Source organism: Engystomops pustulosus, chromosome 2, assembly GCF_040894005.1.
Source record: "Engystomops pustulosus chromosome 2, aEngPut4.maternal, whole genome shotgun sequence".
Classification (NCBI taxonomy): domain Eukaryota; kingdom Metazoa; phylum Chordata; class Amphibia; order Anura; family Leptodactylidae; genus Engystomops; species Engystomops pustulosus.
The window spans coordinates 53,991,948-54,013,458 of NC_092412.1; the positions used below are offsets into that span (position 1 = coordinate 53,991,948).

Genomic DNA, 21,511 nt, shown 5'->3' on the forward strand with positions numbered 1-21,511 from the left:
CAACATAGAACTCCCCAAGAGTTCTTCTATAAATGTTTTTGAAAGTGACAAGAGTATACAAGTGATTTTATGTAAGGCACTATGATTCAGCTTCATCCTGCTGCCAATAAACCTAAAGCAAAATGGTGGTCACTATAATCATAGACCAAAAATTGTAGGAAAAATCTACATGAAAAAATATGGTCTTTTATGACTTCACGGGGACATATAAAGTAAAAAAAACACATGTTCTCAAAAATATACCGTATATACTAGATTATAAGCCAACCCAAGTATATGCCAAGACCCCTAATTTTAACACAAAAAACTGGAAATACCTATTGACTTGAGTATAAGCCAAGGGTGGGAAATGCATTGGTCACAGCCACCCCCAGTATATAGCCTGCCTCCCCTCTAGTATATAGCCAGCTATCCCCTATAGTATATAGCCTGCCACCCCCCTAGTATGTAGCCTGCCAGCCCCCTCTAGTATATAGCCTGCCAGCCCCTGTAGTATATAGCCTGCCAGCCCCTGTAGTATATAGCCTGCACCCCCCCCCCCCAATATATAGCCTGCAGCTACTGCCCCCAATATAATGCCTGTAGGAACAAAACAAAAAGTGTACTCACCTTCCGACACCCTTTTCTATACATCAATGCTCTGGCGATGGATAGAAGAGGATCTGCGGGGGGACGTCGGAAGGTGCATAGGCTTTTTGGGTTTTTTCTTGACTCGAATAAAAGCGGAGTTAGAGGTTTTCAGCACATTTTTCAAGTATATACAGTAACAACACAGCTGCAAAAATGTTAAGGTAGCTGACAAAAAAGGAAGTCATGACCCATAAACTATTATGCCATAAAAATTCACCCAAAATACCCAGTCATTAAAGACTTTTCAGACTTCGCCATGAAGAGATTGAACAGAGGTCTGATGCCAGGTGATGCCAGAGAAGTCCATATATCAAAATGTAAGGAAGTATCGGAACCGATCCAGCTCAGTCCAAAATCAGTTCAATTACAAAAATAGAATGTAAATTAAAATGTAAAGAATAAAAATTAAGGTGAAAACCAGGACAAGAAGGGGATCATTCTTTAGAAGTGTCTGATGTAAAACTGTTCTAGTTGCCAAATCAGGAAACCAATCAAAGCTCTGCTTTAATTTTATAAACAGTTGTGGGAAAATCAAAGTTGAGCTCTGATTGGTTGACATGGGCAACTAGAACAGTTCTGCTGTTTGACACTTCTCCCCCAAGGTCTTTACTACAAATAAAGATTACAACTCAGCAAACTAAAGGGAAAAGCGCCCCACACATAACATTACTGAGACACACATGATCCCTTGAGCAGCCGCTCCACCCCACACCCCAGAGCATTTCTAAAAAAAAAAACTGATTCCTTAGTATCTATCAATAGATCTTTCTGTGTCGCCTCCTCACACTGACTTCCACAAGCTTTATGCATTTTTATATTTATCTTTCCTTTCCATCTTTAATAAGCTATTGCATGACTCACATGTCTCTGTTGCTACAGTTTGGCAGATGGGTTGGATAAGAAGGAATCTCCATAACAAAACATGTAACCATGGAAAAACTATTTTTGCTACAACATAATATTAGAAATGCACATTGGGGGGCATTTACTAGGGTTTGTGCGTGAGTTTTCTGGCTTACAAGTGGGTGGTGGATGGTTTGGGTGGCCACAACTCACCTATATTATAATCCACTACTGATGCCAAGTGGGGATAGAGGGATGTGAAGGGGGACATGCTCACCTACACTATGGAAATACTGATGGTGTACATTGTCCTGCAAGTGACTTTTGCAGATGGAGATGGGCACCGGCTCTGCTAGATAAGAGTAAATAAATAAGAATTATCAGTAGAGAAATGTTACTGATATACAATAGTCTAACAATAAGGGCCCCTTTACATTGGTTATGGTGCAAAGCTTCAGTTGCACATCCATTGCGTTTTGCCTCCATTGTGACTCTGTTTTTCTTCTGCTTTTTCTCCGTGTCTGCAAAAAAACTGAAGTTAAAAACATGGAGCACATTTACTTATCCGGTCACTCTGAGTTCCCGAAAGTGCATTGTCCATCCGCGATTCACTTAGATCGTGCGTCCGATTTCCTGCATCTGTCGCTTCCCCGCTCAGGTCTGCCGGAGTTCACCATCTTCCTCTCGGTGCATGTAAGTGCTTGGCTTGCAACACAATTTTGAAGTTAAATCACGCTGTCTATTTGAATTTGTCAGATCATCCGATGGCCCGTCCCCCCAATTTGTGTTGCATGAAAGCTGGTGCGATTGCGCCAAAATCCGATCGCATGCGCCAAAAAACCCTTTTAAATCCCTGTCCCAGTGGTGCAAAATGGAAATGTCCAACGAAAGTGCAGTCTGCGGGGCCCTTAGTAAATGAGCCCCATTGCGTTTAAAACATCAAACCTGGTTTTTCAGCCTCATCAGTGAAAAAAATGGATCTTTCAACAGGTTTTTTTTTCCCCCATAGACTTCTATTGCCTTCCGTGTTCCGCATCAGTGAAAAAAATAGGACATGTTTCATAATTTTTTCCATGGACAACAGATCAGTGAAAATACAAGCCAATGTGAAAACACCAATCTTTTAGTGAAGATTGAGGACACAAAGGCTCAACCTGTCGCTTCTTTGAATTAGTCACAACTGCGCACATGTTCTCCTGAACAGAAGAGGTCCATTCTTATAAATGGTGGGGGTCCCAATAGTCAGGTAGGGGATAAAAATTATTCTTGGTACAACCCCTTTAAGCATATTCATACAATAGCTTATAAATGTCTGCTTGGGGGCTCCCTACTTATAATATATATAAGGGTGGCTGTTTTGTGATGGTCAAGCATGTATGATCATCCTCCACGGCAGTCAACAGCCAAGATAACATGAGACGATGGAGCATATAATAAGTATTTAGATATTAAAGCGCTGCAGAATTTGATAGCGCTAATAAATAAAGCTTATTATTATCACCGTATTCCCCATAAAATAAAATAAAATATTCCCCAATAAAAGATCACAGTAAATTGACAGCCCAGATATTGTATACACTGATACAATGGTAATGCACACACACAGTGCAGGGATAATAAAGGATGACATTTTCTCACATAGGAGAGTGGTGCTGGCGCTAGGTGACATTGAACATCTGCACCACCAGCAGTTACATATCTGATTCTGAGACTATTGACCTGTATTTTTACATTGGATTTCTATCTGCTCACTGGATTTCCAATTAACAGCCCCAAAGCAGTAGTCAAGAAATGTAGTCAGAAGGAGCAAGGGTCAAGGCAAGCGCGGTACAGCCACTGGAGGAGGTTTCATAACTCCAATCAGCTCCTACACATAGGGAAAGATTGGAAATTGCTGTGAAATTTTTAATATGAACCATAGGATTCTTTAAAAGGATACCTTTTCAACAAAAATAGAAAACAAGGTAACTATAAGTAACTTAGCAGTGCTTCACTCTTCTTCATTCCCTTCCATTCCTGATCATTTTGTCTGCCTTAAATCTTCATAGAACTGAGCCTGTAGCTCCGGCAGGGGTCAGATTACATGGAAGTTCTGTGCAAAGGGAAAGGGGAGCAGTGATTTACAGCAGCTAGGTCTCCACACCAAGAGAGAAATCACTGAAAAAAAAAAATACAAGCCACATAATGGTCAGAAACCCGGTGAATTCGGGAATAATTAGGTGAGGTATACTTAGTTTTTTTTAAAAAACACAAAAAAACAAGATTTCCATATCACTACTATCAAGGCTAAGTGCATTCTACCATTTAAACCCCCATCAAAACAACAAAAAAGTAAAGAACGGAGGTTTAACATTTCAATTAAAAATCCCATTGACATCAGTGTAAATGTTATGTCATCCGTTACACTCAGTTAGGCAGGTATCTGAAATAAATGACAGTGGCTGCAGTACTTTTTTCTCCTTTTGAAAGAAAAATGAATACATAACGGATACCTGCTTAACTGACTATAATGGACAACATAAAATTTACATCGATGTCAATGGGAATTTTTACTTGATACATTCAACCTCCGTTCTTTATTTTTTTTTAAAGGAAACCTATCACCACGGGTCTACCTATTAAGGTAGATTTGGTGCTAGGTGCATCTAATATATATAAGGATAGCCCTTTATAGGGCTTATCCTTTAGTCCACTATATCTTTTATTACCTTTAATCTGGGAATATGCAAATTTTCTAAAGAGGTTACTGGGGCGTGGAGTAACCAGAGCTGAGGCTACACAGCTCGGCTACTCCATGCCCCAGTAGCCTCTTGGATCCTCCTACCAGATATCTTCAGCCCTCGTCCGCGAAACTGGAGTTCTGTGCATGCGCAAAATGCAGGCCAGTAGCTGCACAATCTCATCTTCGAAGCTTGAGCTACTGCGCACACGCGGACCTCTGGTTTTGCAGATGAGTGTGCGCAGCTACAAGGAGCTGCTCACACTCGTCTGCAATCGAGATATGGAATACCTTTATAAGATACCCTCGGGGTGGTTGTTCCTCGAGGTGTATCAAATATAGGGGGGAGAGAGATAGGGGAGACAAAAAAGGAGCGCTCTCCTAGTGTAGTAAGTATGATGCCAATAGGGTGTAAAGAACAAAGTGGGTGCGCTCACCTTGTAGCGCTTAGTTATAGCGCTCTATATCAGATTGTCCTTGGCGGCTGTCGGCTTCTCCTTCTTCGCGGCCGTCTGTTCCATACGTTCAGAGGAAGCCGTATCTATGCAGCATGGGAGCCCAAGTGTGTTTGGAGGAGATAGGTGCCGGCGCTCGTGGATGGACTACTCCAGGATGATTTTCTTTTTAAAAACGTGTTTATTCTAATAAGCAACGCGTTTCGGCCCGGGAACCGGGCCTTCGTCAGGCCTGACGAAGGCCCGGGAACCGGGCCGAAACGCGTTGCTTATTAGAATAAACACGTTTTTAAAAAGAAAATCATCCTGGAGTAGTCCATCCACGAGCGCCGGCACCTATCTCCTCCAAACACACTTGGGCTCCCATGTCACACTCGTCTGCGAAACCAGAGTCCCACTGAAGCTATCTGGTAGGAGGATCAAAGAGGCATCTGATGATATTAAGTTATCTTTTACTTTGAAGTCAATGGGGACGAATACTAAGTGTCAATTGTTATACATTTTTTAATGAAGAAATTGATAGACAGATATTGATAGACAGAAATAGTTTATACATAGATATATAGATAGAAAAATAGAAATTGGATAGGTTATAGATAAATGTGGGGTATAGAGAGAAACATAGGTAGGCAGATAGAGATCAATAGGTAGATAGACAGAAAAGCGTGACTGATAGGTAGGTAGAAATGAGATTTCTATAGATGACATCTATAAGGAATATCCCTTATCTCAAATCAACATGGGCCCAGAAAGAAGATCCCCTGCACTGTAACAGGGGAGCAAACATAAGTAAGTTAGTGCAGTTGTTTTCTTTTCTTTTTGCTATTTTTTATCAGGACATTTTCTCTAAATAGTCCCTTAAATGATATTGATACTAGTTTTTCCCATGACTGTAAAACTATGAATTTTAACACAAAGCATTCATGTTTTAAAAAGAAGCCTTGGTAATTGAAATGAATGTAAAAGTTGAAAACATCTGATTACAGCCCATATCGAAATCACTATGTTCATGGTCCTTAAGGTTAGAGAAGGAGTTTTGTTTTACTTTCAAGCAACAATCCCCTTTGACTTCAGAGGGCCTTATGCAAACAGTTGTATTATGGGTCTGAGCAAGTTTTGGTCTATAGAAAGGCCAACTTAGATGCCTACAAAGCTAAGAAATACCATTTTCATTAAAAGTCAGAAACATTACGTATTTGTTTTATTTTAGAAATAAATCGAGCCGATTATAAACTTTGTTGAATATTGAGTAAAGAAGCTTCTTTGTGACTTTTTTTCTGCTTTTTCTCCAGCAGTTAGCAGTGTGAAAGCCATCTGTGATGCTCATTAGGAGACTAATGGTTTACTCTTTCCATACCTATAGAATATTACACTACGATTTGACCATCCTGTTTGTAAATTTACATAAACTGCTTAAATTAAGGAAAAAGGCAGGGGGAAAAGAAGGACACCGGAACAGATTTATTTATTAAGGTTTGTTACAAAGTTAACTATTATCATTTGCAGTAATAATTTATGCAGTTTTGTCAAAAGTCTAGTTATGTTTAAATGTCAGCCATTTTCCCTAGAACCATAGCTTTGGTGTCCTAAGCCATTTGGTGGCACAACAAGCTGTTTTTGCTTAGTTTATTAAAAGTGATTTACTGGTTGAAGTATAGCGTCATTTAGAGTACAGATGTTCTAGATCATCCACCATGACCTTACACCATCCTCGCGCCAAGTGGGCGTGGATGGGTGGGAAGGGATGCATCAGGTGGTGGATTAGGCTATAGCCTGCACCCATTCTGGTAATTTTTGGCAGCTGCCTTCTGGATACATTAGGAGGGTGGAGCTCATCCCCATGTGCCAGCATAAAAAACTTCAAGATAAATCTTGAACCAGCATATGATAAATAATCCTTAATGGAGGAGATATATCAATATATTTCTGTCTACGCAGAAAATTGTAGTAGTTTGGACCTGGAATTAACGTTTTAACCAAATTTAGGCTATTTTCCAACACTTATGAAAAAGGGGCATGTCCTCGGTAAAAGGGGGGAAAATGTAATATTGTGGCGCAGCAAATTACACCAACTAAAAGCAGGTGCTAAGTATGACACAGGGATTAATCTGGCACAGCAGAGAACTGTCTAGTTCTACTCTACACTGGTCCCCACTTTAAGCTGCCGGGCCCCACTACAAAATTTGTACCAAGCCCCCAATTATAATATATTGTTTATAGTACTATCCTTCTTCTATAGGAAAGGTTCACCATATGGGCCTTCTGGGCCCAGTTGTAACTGCAACCTCTGCACCCCCTCAAGTTACGCCCCTGCCCCTCATCACTGACTATTGGTTAAACAATGGAATAATATAACAAAAACCCCAATCTATCACTATAATTCAGTAGATCTGCACACTTAACATCTTAGCTGGGAAAACAGCAGGGCAAAACGCTAGACTTCTCTCACAGTGTACCATGGACCAGACCCAGACCCCCACTCATACAAAGTCCACCCCTACTCCACACACAATAACTGGACACACGAGAAAGCATGACCACCAAAAGTAACTCCATCTATTGGAATCAAGACGGACCCCTTTGTGGGGAGACACAGAGAACTGGAGGAAAACAGCAGGGCTATCATCAGAGTTTTAGGCAGCCAGCAGGTTTTTTTTATGGGGCAGTGATATAACTCAGTAGTCGTATCAGCGAGCCATCAAGCCAGACCCCCTGTTATTATGCATTTATATATAAAAAAAAAACATTAATCTTTGATCAAGGTAATATATAAATATTTGATGTACTCTTGCAAGCAGGGATTTACTAGATTACTAATCCTCACAATATTCTCAAAGGCTGGAGCCCCCTCAATTCTGAATTCTGGTTGGATCATGTTATTCACTGCATCAATGTCAAATGGTGGTCTGGTATTTGGGACCACAACATTGGTTGTATTGCCAACTGAAAGGAGAGGCTCATCACACATGTGCGGCTTCTTCAGAAGTGCTGTTTCTATGTGGCTCCGACCTGTGAATAGAGGATAACTTGATATAACTGGAAAACCCCTTGATTGATGTCAACAATGTTGAATAACATATACAACTGTCTCCAGGGCCAGCGCCAGCACAGGACATACCCAGGTAAGTGCCGGGGCCCAGAGCTGCTGGGGGGCCCACATAGAGCTGTACATAAGGAATCCATGGGGGTAAAGGGCTGTATCTAATGAATCTATAGAGGGAGAGGGGAGGCTTCATGTAAAATAACCATGAGGGGGCTGTTTGAGTTCACTGCAAAGGGGCCCACTGAGGCTCTGTCACCCACGGGCCTACTAAAACATGAAGCCGACCCGGACTGTCTCTATTCTTTTACTCCTGCAACACATATAAGCAAAATTCCAATCTTGAGTCCAAATCCAAAATTTGTTAAGACATTTCCCTTGCTATATATTACCTATTATACTGGTCTCTTCTTAGGAGCCATCATCTACAAATGTCTGGATCTGACTGCCATCCTCATACTCTTTTTATCTATATCCCCAGCAGGTCCTTTGCTATACGACTAGGACTAACAAGATCTGTTAGTGCAGTCTTCCTGTAGGCCAAATCCTGTGGCTATGTTATACTGCGACTGTAAATGGAGATGAGGGTTAGACAAAAAAACGACAATTCCCGCGATTGTCAATGATCTAATGAGTCTTTGTCTCAGACTCCAGCCTTGTAAATCTGTTGTGTGGCTTTTCTCTATGCATAAAAGTTTACGCTACCTTATAGGTGATTCAACTGCTGGATCCGTGATCTCAAACCTTTACTTTTGAAACCACATTTAAAAGCATTAAATATCCATATTCATTAACAATCCCCAGCAAACATGATCTTTTTGATAGTTTCTGTGTGTATACAGATATTTTTTTACAAGATACAATCAGTAACAATGAAGAGATCTATGCATATTGTATTAAGGTCAATATTTTATGCTCAGAACAATGTGTGTTTATGGCATTTATTTATACATAGAGGGGCACAAATATTGGGGCTTTTATGTAATTTGGCATACAAGCCCTGAAATAGGTGCATGGCCAGGAATTGCGGCTATTGGTGAAGGGGGTGGAGCGGGCCAGCATGGGGCATTCATGCCTAGCACCTTTGCACAAGTTAATGTCAGACGCAGATTACAGCACAATTGTATGCCAGGCTAAAACTTTCATACAGCTCCCCCGTCAGAGATAACGTCATAGGCTGTCAAACTTTGAGAAATGTGCCCCATAGTTTTGTATTCACAGTTGAATAGTAGTCTGATATTTCATATTTTCATTTTTATTATTTTACAAATAACATTTTCACAATTACATTTTCGCCCTTGAACAGTAACTTGTCTTTTATTGTATTATACATTTTATTTATTTATTTTATTTTATTGGATTGATACATTTGTAAGTACTGTAGTCTAATAAAAATTAGCAATACTAGGTTTTAGTAAATTTAAGTAATTTTGGGAATAGGAAAACTAGATAGATAGATTTCATTTATATTTGACTTTTCATTAAACATACAATGTAGGGCGACCTTTCTTTGTAGTAGTTTGTTAATTCCAACAAATGTGGCTCTACTTCACATTCACATTGATTTAATCGCATATAAACTATATATAATATAATACTTTTTTTTATTGAAAGTAATTCAAATGGAAAGTGGTGTTCAGGTCATTATGGAGAGGAAACTAATTAGCTTTATTATTTATATGTGTATAAAATATAGATGGATAGATGGATAGATAGATAGATAGATAGATAGATAGATAGATATTAGATAGATAGATAGATAGATAGATAGATAGATAGATAGATAGATAGATAATAGATAGATAGATAGATAGATAGATAGATAGATAGATAGATAAGCTTACAGTTCTATATATGCCTTTATTTGTGTGTTCTTGTATCAAAGAGAAGAATGTAGAAACCACCCCAGGCCTGGTGCTTTGTCTGAGCACCAAAATACAGCAATCATGTGAACAGCCCTGCAATTGACACATCCTGTCATAACATGTGCTATGACTGCCTACTATCATAACTCCTTCTGTTACTCCATAGAACCACTCCCCATATTACTTCCTGCAGCAAATGGAGAATATGGAAGGTAATTATCCAGACTGAATGACATCTACAACTTAAAATGAGTCTGAAAGTAACTTAAACATTTAATAATACTTCATTTTAGAAACAAATGATCTAAATCTATGAATTAAGACAGAGAATTACACATTCTATATGAATTTTAGGATACCTAACATATACCAAATTACAGTGTTTGATCATTTACACACATTATACTTTACAATACACTTAATAAATATGTAGATCGACAGTCAACTGTTTAATGCATGAAGTCTTGTGTCTAAACAAACTAAAAATCGAATTATAATAGAAGAATCCATGTTTCCTATTTAAACTAAGACAAAAAAGAGCAAGAGTCATCAAGCACTGGGGACACATCAGAGGTGGTAAAATGTCTATAAAATCAGTGCAGCATATCATACCACTGCAGATTATTGCTACTTTTTTATTAATTGAATTAATGTTTGGATGTTCTACATAATGTAAGTACAAAGGTCTGGTGGTAAAATAGGGCTCAAGAGACATAAAAAGATAAAAAGGAAAACTGAGGACTAAGAGTAGGTAGATAGATGGAAAAAATAAATATATATATATGACCTAAAATGTTGAAATTGGGGGGGAAACAATAAATAAATAAATTTAATAAAGTAAATAAATAAAATTATAGCATTATGGAGTGCTGGCATTTTATTTTATTTTATTTTTTTTCATTCTTTTTTTTTGTTTGTTTTGAGATTTGCACTCATGTCTATATTTGTAGAGGTTTATTTTATTTGCATGAGGTGAGATAGACGGATAGATAGATAGATAGATAGATAGATAGATAGATAGATTAGATAGATACATAGATGGTAGAAATCAATGGAAAGGAAATATTCTTCTACGTGTTTCCATATATTTTTCACCAAATATCATGTTGGATTGCATATTGCTTTGTGTTGTGCATTTGTCTTTGCTGACAGTACACATTTTTGTCAGAGGAAACTGACAATAACTATTTATGACTGCAAATACTAGCAGAAACTTCTCTCTCTTGTTATGATTTTACTAACTCCCCATTGTAATCATTTCTCTTTTTTATGTATTTCGTGATATGTTTCTGTCCTAGACACTGCTAACCTTATGTATTGAAATTCTTGAAATTATGCTAATCCCTAGCTAGATTCCCTAGTCTTCATTGTTACTATATATATATATATATATATATATATATATATATATATATAATACTTCCTATCCACTTATTTCTACCATCTATCTATATATTAAAACCCCGACATTACAGTTGATTTACAGATCGGTAACTTAAGAAGAGACTGGGTCTGGGATGTTGTTTCTAGGCTAATGACTATGCTCTTCGAAACCCTGTTTTGCTAGCCATAAATATTAGTGCATCAGCCTTGACCATGACTATGCTTATTCTTTATGACCTTGACATCAAGATAAATGTAATGAAGGGCACACCTCACTGCTCCTGTGGGCAGAAGACACAACTGGGCACAGTAGTCTCAGGACTTGTCAACTTTGTGTTTATGGACCAACAAGGTGCTATTTGAAGTCTAGACATCCAGACTAATGACCATCCATAAAGGCAGGGAAGGAAGTGAATGTGCGTTATGTCTTTTCTTCCCTTTGTGTGCAGCACTTTCAAAGAGCTCAGCTGAGTGCAATCTGCCCCTCTCTCCCTCTGCCATCAATAGCTGGAGTGTATAACATGGTCGTGTAAAAGTGATCAGAGTGTGCACTCACCAAGTCCTGCACTCATCGCAGTCTGCAATCTGGATGCATCTGTCTGGGCCACAAATAGGTAGGAGGCACTGGGTGCCTGTGGACTGCACATAGAGAATGAATGTATAATACTTCTATGTTTCTGCATTGTGTAAAGTGTATGTGTCTTATTTTGTATGTGCAATTTAAGGTAAATGTGACTTGAGGCTGATTGAAGGAACTGTCTGGTAAATGAATATAAAGATGAAATATTCCCTTGCTTTAGGGAATCCTGAACCAGGATAATTTAATGGAGAGACGGTATCCTCTACTGGCCAGGGAGGGGAAGAAGCCTCAGCAGCTGCTTATCTCCTGCATCTCCTGCAGCTGCTGACACTCTTCCCCATCTTCTCTTCCTCTCTAGTGTTTACTGCTGTCTATTATCAAGTTTTTGTGTTTTTGCACTATGGAGGCATCAGATGATATCACTCTACAGCAGTTTCTGAAATTATGACTTTAGTTCTGTGTACAGTAGGGAAAAGAATTGGCATAACTTTTTTGGCGTCGTTTGGGAAAGAACACTGTTAGAAACTGATGTAAACAACTGAGTTTTTAGATCAGTTTGCACTTGATAAACAAAATACATTTTCTTAACTACTGTTCAAAGGGAAAAAAGCAAATAACAAAAATTTACATAAAGACAAACTACCTTTCACTTCTATCCCCATATCCATTTCTGCCTGTCTTCCACTATCCCTTTATTCTTTACTATTCTTTATTTATTTTGTTTATTTTCCGGCATTTTAGTTTTATCTTACTTTAATCATTTATGTATTAATTTCTTCTGTCTTGTTGTCTGTCCTATGTATCTTTATTTGTTATGTATTCCTATATCAGCACATCTCTCTATGTATATATATATATATATATATATATATATATATATATATACACATTATACCTTTATTTCCAAAATTTCTCTATATTTGCATCTTTATTTATTTAATTCATTAATTTGAATATCCAATTATTATGCATCTCTCTTTTTTTTCGTCTCTCTTTCATTTTCTTATATTTTCCTATCAGCTCAGCAAATCTCCAAGTATTGTTACATTTATTATGTCCACTAGATTCATCTTTTCCTCTCACCTCCCTCTTTCCCTCTGTCCATTCACTGTTTGATCCATCTCCTACCCCTTTGGTAACTTCAGTAGTCAGCATTTTCTACCACATCTGTTTAATTGAAAATTCTTAAGATATGTTTTATTATGAACCCAGAACCGAGTTAAATGGCTCCATATGCAGACCTGAACTGGACAGGCTCCAGTAGAAAACATGTTGTCTGAAACACTTTAGATCATGTGGAGGGGTACTTGGCAAATCTCTGATCATTAAATATTTGGACAGCTATCCTAACAGGGGAGCAGCACAGTCCTGTTTTCCATTGATCTAAAGGAGGACTGGAATTAACGAGTCCTTTCTTAAAGAGAAAGGGGAGGGGGAAATGTGTGATCAATGAATGAAGAAGATTTGCTTATATGTCTCTAATGTCATTTTTCCATTAGAATTGGAAACTAGAATACAGACCTGTTTTTTCTTACAGTGTATATAATATATGCTCACACTATAGATAGATGATGGGGTGAGATAGATATATAAATAGACAATCACAAATATAGATGTTGCTGGTAGATATGAAATGGACAGATAAAAAGATTAGATAGAGATAATAGATAAATGGATAGATTGAATGGTGAGATAAAAACTCACCAGGCAGAGAATACACAGCAGCAGAGAGTAATTTGAGACCTCTATTAGTGCCATCACTCTGAGCAGAATTTTTTTGCCTGAAAAGAGAGGAATTCGTTTTAGAATAATGGGAAAGGGGATCCACAAAAGCTGGTAAATAACATGGAGCCATGATCAATAAAGGTTTACAACTTTAAGCTATTTCTCTCCTGCAGCCCCTTCCCCCTCCCCTCATCTGTCTCAAGGGCTCATACAAAGGGTTCCCTTTAACACCCTAGACAATGACCTTGAACTGGAGCTTTACAATTTCATATCTTTGTTGTCTTGTAATATGTGTCTGTGAGCAGTCCTGGATTATTGCCCCATTGGAGTGGTCAGTACTGGGGCTCCGGTCAGTGCGCATATTTCTGCAATGACTACAGTTATGCATAGATCCTCCAGGTCACATATTTATCATAAAGGATTGCCTTTTATGGAAAAACTTGCCAGCAGTCTCTTCATTTTTGTGCCTATACTATTCATTGAGCAGATTGTGTTGTTCTGTTTCACATCCAATGATACTGAACCTTTATGTAAAAACGGGTCATACGAGTTCTATAATATTTATAGTCAATAAATCATAACATAAACTGTAATATACAGCCAGTATATAGAAAGTATACATATAGTATTGGGGTAAATAGAGAAAATACATTATACAATGCTATATATATATATATATATATATATATATATATATATATATATATATATATTCTGCATCTTATGTATGTGTGCATATATATATATATATATATATATATATACATTGGTTGCTTATCATATATTCTCTATCTGCCTATTATATATCTACCATCCATATATCGCTATTTCTCTAGCTATGATTACTTCTTAACTGTTTTACTTCTTATCTAGCTACTTACACTTCTAATATATAAATCTTTGTTACTTTTTTTATCTATCTATCTATCTATCTATCTATCTATCTATCTATCTATCTATCTATCGATACATCCCTTATTATCTATCTATCTATCTATCTATCTATCTATCTGTAAATCATCTATCGTCTACCTATCAATTAATCGATAAAATCTTAATAAATAGTTAATAGCTAAATTTACATATGGAGAAAAACTTATTCCTCGCATGCAGTGATCTTTAAACATTAGTAATAATAATATTCATAAGAAGAAGAAGAACAGCAATAACAATGATTATTAATAATTATAATAATAATTATTATTTTTTTTTTTTTCTTATCCAGTAGATTTTCTTTTATGATGTATAAAGAAGTAATGTATTTAAGAATATAAGGGCCATAGCTTTTTGTACGCCGAGTCTCACGCTGCACAAATTATAAGTTATTACAGTTTTTATATACAGCATTAACCACGGCTAGATGTAATCCTTTGTGGAGATTATTAAAAATATGAATGAACACATTATTTGAATATAAACATAACAGTGAATATGACCAGATACTCCTAATCATAATATTACTTATCAGATTCTATACATTTGGACCGAACTTAAGTCATAGACATCCGAAATATCTGTATTTATTTGCCGATGGATCTAATTTTTGTGGGATCTTCCCCCAGATGTCTACAGTCCACACACTTAGAAGATCTGCAGATCCGAGCACAATTGTCTGTCAGTAGATTCATCATGTTTATAGCCAGAGTGGAATCCATATCCGTAGAGAGTCTCATCCATGAATGAATATGCTAATGAGTGACACTTTCAGAACATCCAAAGATTTATTTTAGGTCCATGTCACATATACCGGGAGTAATATTGTGTACAGCAAGGATAATCTATAGATATGAACTAGATATTTAAAATAAATAAATAAAATATATAATTAGAGACAGATATATTACATATAAATAAAGGGATAATAAGATTAGGGTTACATAATGGGTCGATCGATAGATAATATATTAGATATAGATAATATATGATACAGATAGATAGATGGATAGATAGATAGATAATTGATAGATAAATTACAAATAGATGGTAGATCTATAGATGATAGATAGATAGATAGATAGATAGATAGATAGATAGATAGATAGATAATAGATAGATAGATAGATAGATAGATAGGAGATAGATAGATGATAGATAGATAGATAGATAGATACATAGATAGATAGATAGATAGATAGATAGATAGATAGATAGATAGATAGATAGAATATGTATGTGGAATAATAATAAGCACTTTTAGAGTGCTGCTTATTTTTTCTTTGGATAGATAATAGATTATAAATAGATAGATAGTATCTTCCTGACATGTGGACACATGACACTATGTGGGGCAGGCAGTGGCTGCCCTGTGAGTAGATGCCCAGCCTGTTTGGCACTGGGGGGTGAGGCTGGGGCAGGAGATCTCAGAAGACACAAGTATTGGGACAAGTGAGGATCTTCACAGTCTTGTGTTTTGTGTTCAAGAAGCCAAGAAAAGGGGCGGAGCTTCGCCCGGGCGTCTCGCGCTGCCAGCCCCACGTGACGGGCCCGGTCCAATGGGCGTGAGCTCTAGGTTTGACTATGTTTAATGTCAGATGGCCATAAAGTAGAAGCTGCTGGTGAGGCCCGCGGACATGGGAGAGCATAATCTGCTGAACCCCGGCTTTGTGGGACCGCTGGTCAATATTCACACCGGAGACACCTTCTATTTCCCCAATTTCCGCACCTCAGGGGGGCAGTTACCTGCTCTGCCCTCCCTGTCCTACCCCAGAAGAGACAATGTGTGCTCCCTGCCCTGGGCATCCTCGGAGCCCTGCAATGCCTACCCCCAGCCCTATCTCAGCAGCCCCATTAACCCCTCGTTCAGCAGAGCCTGTGAGCTGGCCAGGGTGGAGGACAAGTGCTACTACCCTGATGCCCCCAGCCTGAAGAGAGAGGAGCGCCTGCTGCCCCTGGACGGAGGACTGCCCCCTGGCATGGGCACCTTCCACAAGTACGGGGACTATGGGGCAGCAGATGGCACCCACCACGACCCCCCATCCTGCCAGTCCCTGGAGTCTGACTCCAGCTCATCCCTGGTCACTGAGACCCCCAAGAACCAGAGCAATGAAGCGGTGACAATGGCTTCCCCGAGCAGCAACCCTGGCAGCAGCAGCCTCCCCTCCACTGGTGAGTACATGTCTCCAGCACCACTAGGGGTAGCACTCAAGAGAGAGGAGGGGTCCTGCCATAAACATGTAAATATCTCATCAAATTAAACCCCCCTCAAGCCAGGGACAGGCGATGCCCCCATATTCATTGCATTCATATCATACCATATTCCTTTTTTTTTTTTTACTATATTTTACATATGATTATTTCAATGTCATAATATTTGGATGAGATATATGTCCTACAAATCTACACATTTTACAAGTGGTCTCCTTTATTCTTCAAAAAGACATATTTTAACATATATATTTATCATTTTATTATTTCTTTATCATTTTATTTCTGTCGCATACGATAAGATGAATCCTATGTTCATTATAAAGCCCATTGAGACTTGTATAGGTCATCTATATGTTCTGGTTCCTTACAGGGGCTCCCTGGTATCCCATGCACACTAGATCTCGCAAGAAGAGGAAGCCATACTCCAAGCTCCAGCTAGCTGAATTGGAAGGAGAATTTATGGTCAATGAATTTATCACCAGGCAAAGGAGGAGAGAACTGTCTGACCGACTGAGTCTCAGTGATCAGCAGGTCAAGATCTGGTTCCAGAACCGAAGGATGAAGAAGAAGAGACTCCTTATGAGGGAGCAGGCTATGTCCTTCTTCTAGGTCTCTGCTTCCTCTGCTCCTATGGAGGCTTTACATGCACAAGAATCTTCTTCTAACTACAACTAGAAACTGACCAGATCCGAAGGTCCATGTTCTAGATCACCAGCTCCATGACTGCACAATCCGAAGCCAAAAATACAAAGACTGAGATAAACTGAAGATGATTGAGGAGAAGTGGATTCAGCTTGGAGCTAGCATTGCTTCCTCCCTTTAGGTCAAGGGGGGTTTAGTTTCCACCAGTCCTTCCATATCTGACCTCAACCATTGGTTTTGTACTTGTTCCAGAATCAGCTGAAATACGGGTCAGTGTTAACCTCCTCTTATTAAGGTGACTGTACCCTTACCCTAAGTGAACTCTGTTCTGTACTCTTGGAGGGGGGTATGGGATTCTCTCACTATGAGTCATGTCATGCAATATTGTGGATGTCAACAACTCCAATGTATTTTATATCATTTGTATTCAACAAAATATGCAATGAACCTCTCCAGGTTTATCAAGCTGAACTACATGTCCAAAGGGAATAGCTGTTCGGCAGCCATAAATCTAGAGAAGATTCCTTGCTGAAATATTATCTGGTGGGGACTTCAGACTGGTGCTATTTCTAACACATAGGAATTAACATGAAGGACCCTGCCTGCATCAATATGGATGGGTTTGTTATTACCCCCATCATTTCTGGGCAGACATGTAGTGTGTATAATAGCCAAACAGTATTATATAGGGCGCAGCATGTGCACATAAGTGTGGAGCAGCACTACACCCATATACATTTCATTTCTTAATCCCTATTATATGTTTATCGTTAAATGTCTGTATGTTTATATTTATTTTATCGTAATGAATTGTCTATATGTGTTTTCCTTACCTGAAACGAGACATAAGGAATAAAGCGATCGGGTCTATTGATCTCTTATTAGGGACTGAGTGACATTTCATAAGAAGGAATAATCCTTAATGGTCTCAGTTTATAAAGTTACTTTGTAACCATAAAACAGATATTAGAATGCAGTCATTAAATTCATTTCATTGGCCCCTGAAAATGCAAGAAATCTTATAAACATGGGTCTTGGGAAGTTTAATGGACACCATAAAAGGCACCGAGGTGAACCTGTTTAGAGAGTGATAAGTGAGGTATATGGCATGTGCGGTTTATGTGTCTGTTGTGTGAATTTTCATGTATATGCTTGTTTATGTTATGTATGTGATTATGTATATGCTTGTTTATGTCATGTGTGTATGTTATGTATTTTGTGTACTGTATTTGCGTGTATCACGTATGTGTGTATGTACAGGTCTCCATCATATGTGTGTGTATGAATTCCTTATATGTGTCTTTATTTGTGCATGTATGCGATTATGTCAAGTCCTGTTTGTGGATGTGTGTGTTTATGATATGTGGCTTTTAGTATGTATGTGCTTGTTTACGTTATGTATGTAGATTATGCATATTGTGTGTAAGTAGATATCTCCATCATATCAGTGTGTATCAATGCCTTTTGTGTGTGCCTTTATGTGTGCATGTGTGTGATTATGATTATGAGCTATACCTTTTATGTATATCTTTACGTTATGTATGTCTGTTTATATTATGTATGTGTGTGTGCCATGTATGTACGTACATGCCTCATATGTGTGTGTGTGTGTATGTATGAATGTTATGTGTGTCACTACATGATCTATGTGTGTACAATTATGTGTTTATGTATGTATCTTTTATGTTTTCATTTTGAGTTTGTATATGCTTGTTAGTTATTTGTATAATATATCCCTCCCTCATACATCAATGTCATATGTGTCTCTGTGATCTCTGTGTATAAATCCCTGTGTTTATGTATGTATATTTTAGTATGTGTGTGAGTGTATTATGTATGTATGTGAATAATTTAGTACATGCCTCCCTCGTATGTGTGTATGAATGTCAAACGCGTCCCTGTGGTCTCTGTGTCTAAATGTAAGCGAGTATGTAGATTTCTGTGTGTATGTATGTGATATATATATATATATATATATATATATATATATATATATATATATATATATATATATGTATATATATATATAATTGCTGTAGATCTGAGCCACTGACGTTGGAGATAACAGTGTGTGGGATTTTTTTCTCCTCCACAATCTTTGCTCCATTCGTTTTATTTCAAATGGGATTAATTTTATTACAAAAAGCAGCAATTTCTGGGATGTTTAAATTACCACCACGTGCTTCCCTTTACGTTCACGGTCATGGCCGGGCAGAACTGGCTCAAGGAGTCTTATTTACGATCTGTAAAGGATGGAGTCGATCCCAAGGAGAAGAAAAAAAAAATTCAAAGGGGGCTGCTTTTCATCAAGTTTTTCTCCCCAGCTAGCCCACACGGTTTGATTGCTGGCCACTCATCAGTGTACAGTAAGGAGAATAATGGACACATCATAAACACATCACCCTAATTGCTGCCTATACAGACATGTTGTGCTGTTACCCAATCCTGGGGGATCCTGATTTTACGGGAAGTCACATCAGTTCTGGAGATGCAATTAAATAGAGACTGAAGTGCTGAAGCTGCAGTGCAGTGTATTCCCAATGTATCCCAGTACATATAATAATCCAGAACAGATCCCTAGTCTTCTAGACAGAAGTCATCATGTGCATTTATTGTATTCACTATCAAGCAGACCAGGGCTATCCTATGGATATGGGGCCAGTCCTGTGGCTAGCTGTAATATTGTGCTTGCCTTCTTATTGTAACCATATGTGTCCAACGTAGGGTCTTGTATTAAGGATAAGGTGACAAGATCTCTGCCTCACACGTTGTGGTAGGGACACTGATCATTATATACATGTGCTGCAGAAATAATAACATCATGTATTTTATGACATTTCTCGTATTAAAATGATTTATCAAACACTTGGAATTGACTGACTTTACTCATTTGTAAGGAAATCGTGATGTGTGTGACTATATACATATATATTATATATTATCCACCAATATCTTCATCACTTTATGGGGGACTGCCAGACCCATTGCATTTTGGGTACTACAGTGAATACATAGAGTTTTGGAGTTTTATTGGCGCCTTATTTTTCGGGGTATTTTTTCTTGTTTTCTTCTTTGTTGTTTTGTCTAGTGCTGTAAACTGATAGACAACTATACACTTTGACACCTTGCTTGAGCCATACATTGTTTGCTATATACACACACATACACCTCAGTTTGTTGGGGGTGCAGACTTTTTTAATCTGATTAAAACAATAGAGAATATCGACTGAATACGCATTGGAAAAAAATTACCTGGAAATCTGGAAAAGCGTAAACACTTGGGTAAAACCCACCATATTTGACTGAGTTTCTGCAAAAGTACATTTCCTTTTATCAGGTTAAAATAATAGTAAAATGATAGATCGAAATATGTGCCAGTTCGGCACCCACTACACAGGACTGCCCAACTCACACCACCAGTTCCTTGTGTAAAACATATCTATCTATCTAATCTATCTATCTATCTATCTATCTATCTATCTATCTATCTATCTATCTATCTATCTATCTATGTATAGATCCATATGTCTATATCTATCTATATAATATCTAAAAAAAAACTGATGTAATATCTGACTGTAAAAACTGACACTGGTTCTAACTATCCGTCTCCCATTGACTTCATTATCATCCATTATGCAAATGGGAAAAAGTACTGCAGCCACCGTCGGTTTTTCCATCACAAAACGTATGTATAACGGATACCTGACTAAACTGAGAATTAAACCTCCGTTCCTTACCTTTTTTAACGGAAGTTTGAACGGTATTGTGAACTGAGTCTAAATGCAAGTCAATTTCAAGGGATGGTAGATGCACCAGAAGCAACCAGTGGCATAGTTCTGCATTCTGAATCGGAAAGGTCATTGTGATGTATAAAAATAAAAAAATAAAAATAACACCATCAGTTTTTGATCAGTTTTTCTTTTAAACGGGGGAAAAAAAGTACTGCAAGCTCCGTCTTTTGTTCCATGAAAAAAACTGATCCAAAACGGATCACTGTACAACGGATGACTTAAAAATTTGCATTGATATCTTGAGGGATACTAGAGACAGAAATCACAACCGTAGTGTGAACTGAGCCTTTCCAGTCAGGTTTGCAGTCAGGAAAACTTCTGCATAATGGAGATATTGCTGTGACCATGACTTTTGTACAATACAGTTTATGAAGAGTATTATGTGTACTTTATATCATTACATCTCCCCCATACCAGGCATAAATCATCATCCTACAAACCCAAGTGTCACAAAAAAAAAATCAACACAACACAGGACACATTGTGGACCATAAAGCCATTGATTGCGGTATAATATCCTTATAGTTTTGGTGATATAGTGTAGAGATCATCTTCTATTCTTTAAAACATATAAAAGCATTATATTGGGATGTAAAGATAATCTATAGTGCATAGAGAATAGTTTTCTTTTCAAATACTGTATAAGGAATTCTTCACATATATAGATAGTATTATTTAGTGTATGGAG

General features: G+C 37.8%; 1 protein-coding gene across 1 annotated transcript; it reads left to right on the forward strand.

The window, feature by feature from the left end:
* Nucleotides 1-15,798: 15,798 nt before the first annotated feature.
* HOXC12 (homeobox C12) lies at nucleotides 15,799-18,965 on the forward strand. Its single transcript, XM_072133007.1, has 2 exons — nucleotides 15,799-16,345; nucleotides 16,758-18,965. The coding sequence occupies exons 1-2, from the start codon at nucleotides 15,811-15,813 to the stop codon at nucleotides 16,994-16,996; spliced, it is 774 nt and encodes a 257-aa protein (XP_071989108.1). The 5' UTR covers nucleotides 15,799-15,810; the 3' UTR covers nucleotides 16,997-18,965.
* The last annotated feature ends 2,546 nt before the right edge of the window (nucleotides 18,966-21,511 follow it).

What these genes read in the sequence shown, in the direction of transcription:
- HOXC12 (XM_072133007.1), top strand. Translation starts at nt 15,811, where the DNA reads ATGGGAGAGCATAATCTGCTGAACCCCGGCTTTGTGGGACCGCTGGTC. An exon ending in CAGCAGCCTCCCCTCCACTG is followed by an intron (nt 16,346 to 16,757) that starts GTGAGTACATGT and finishes GGTTCCTTACAG; the next exon opens with GGGCTCCCTGGTATCCCATG.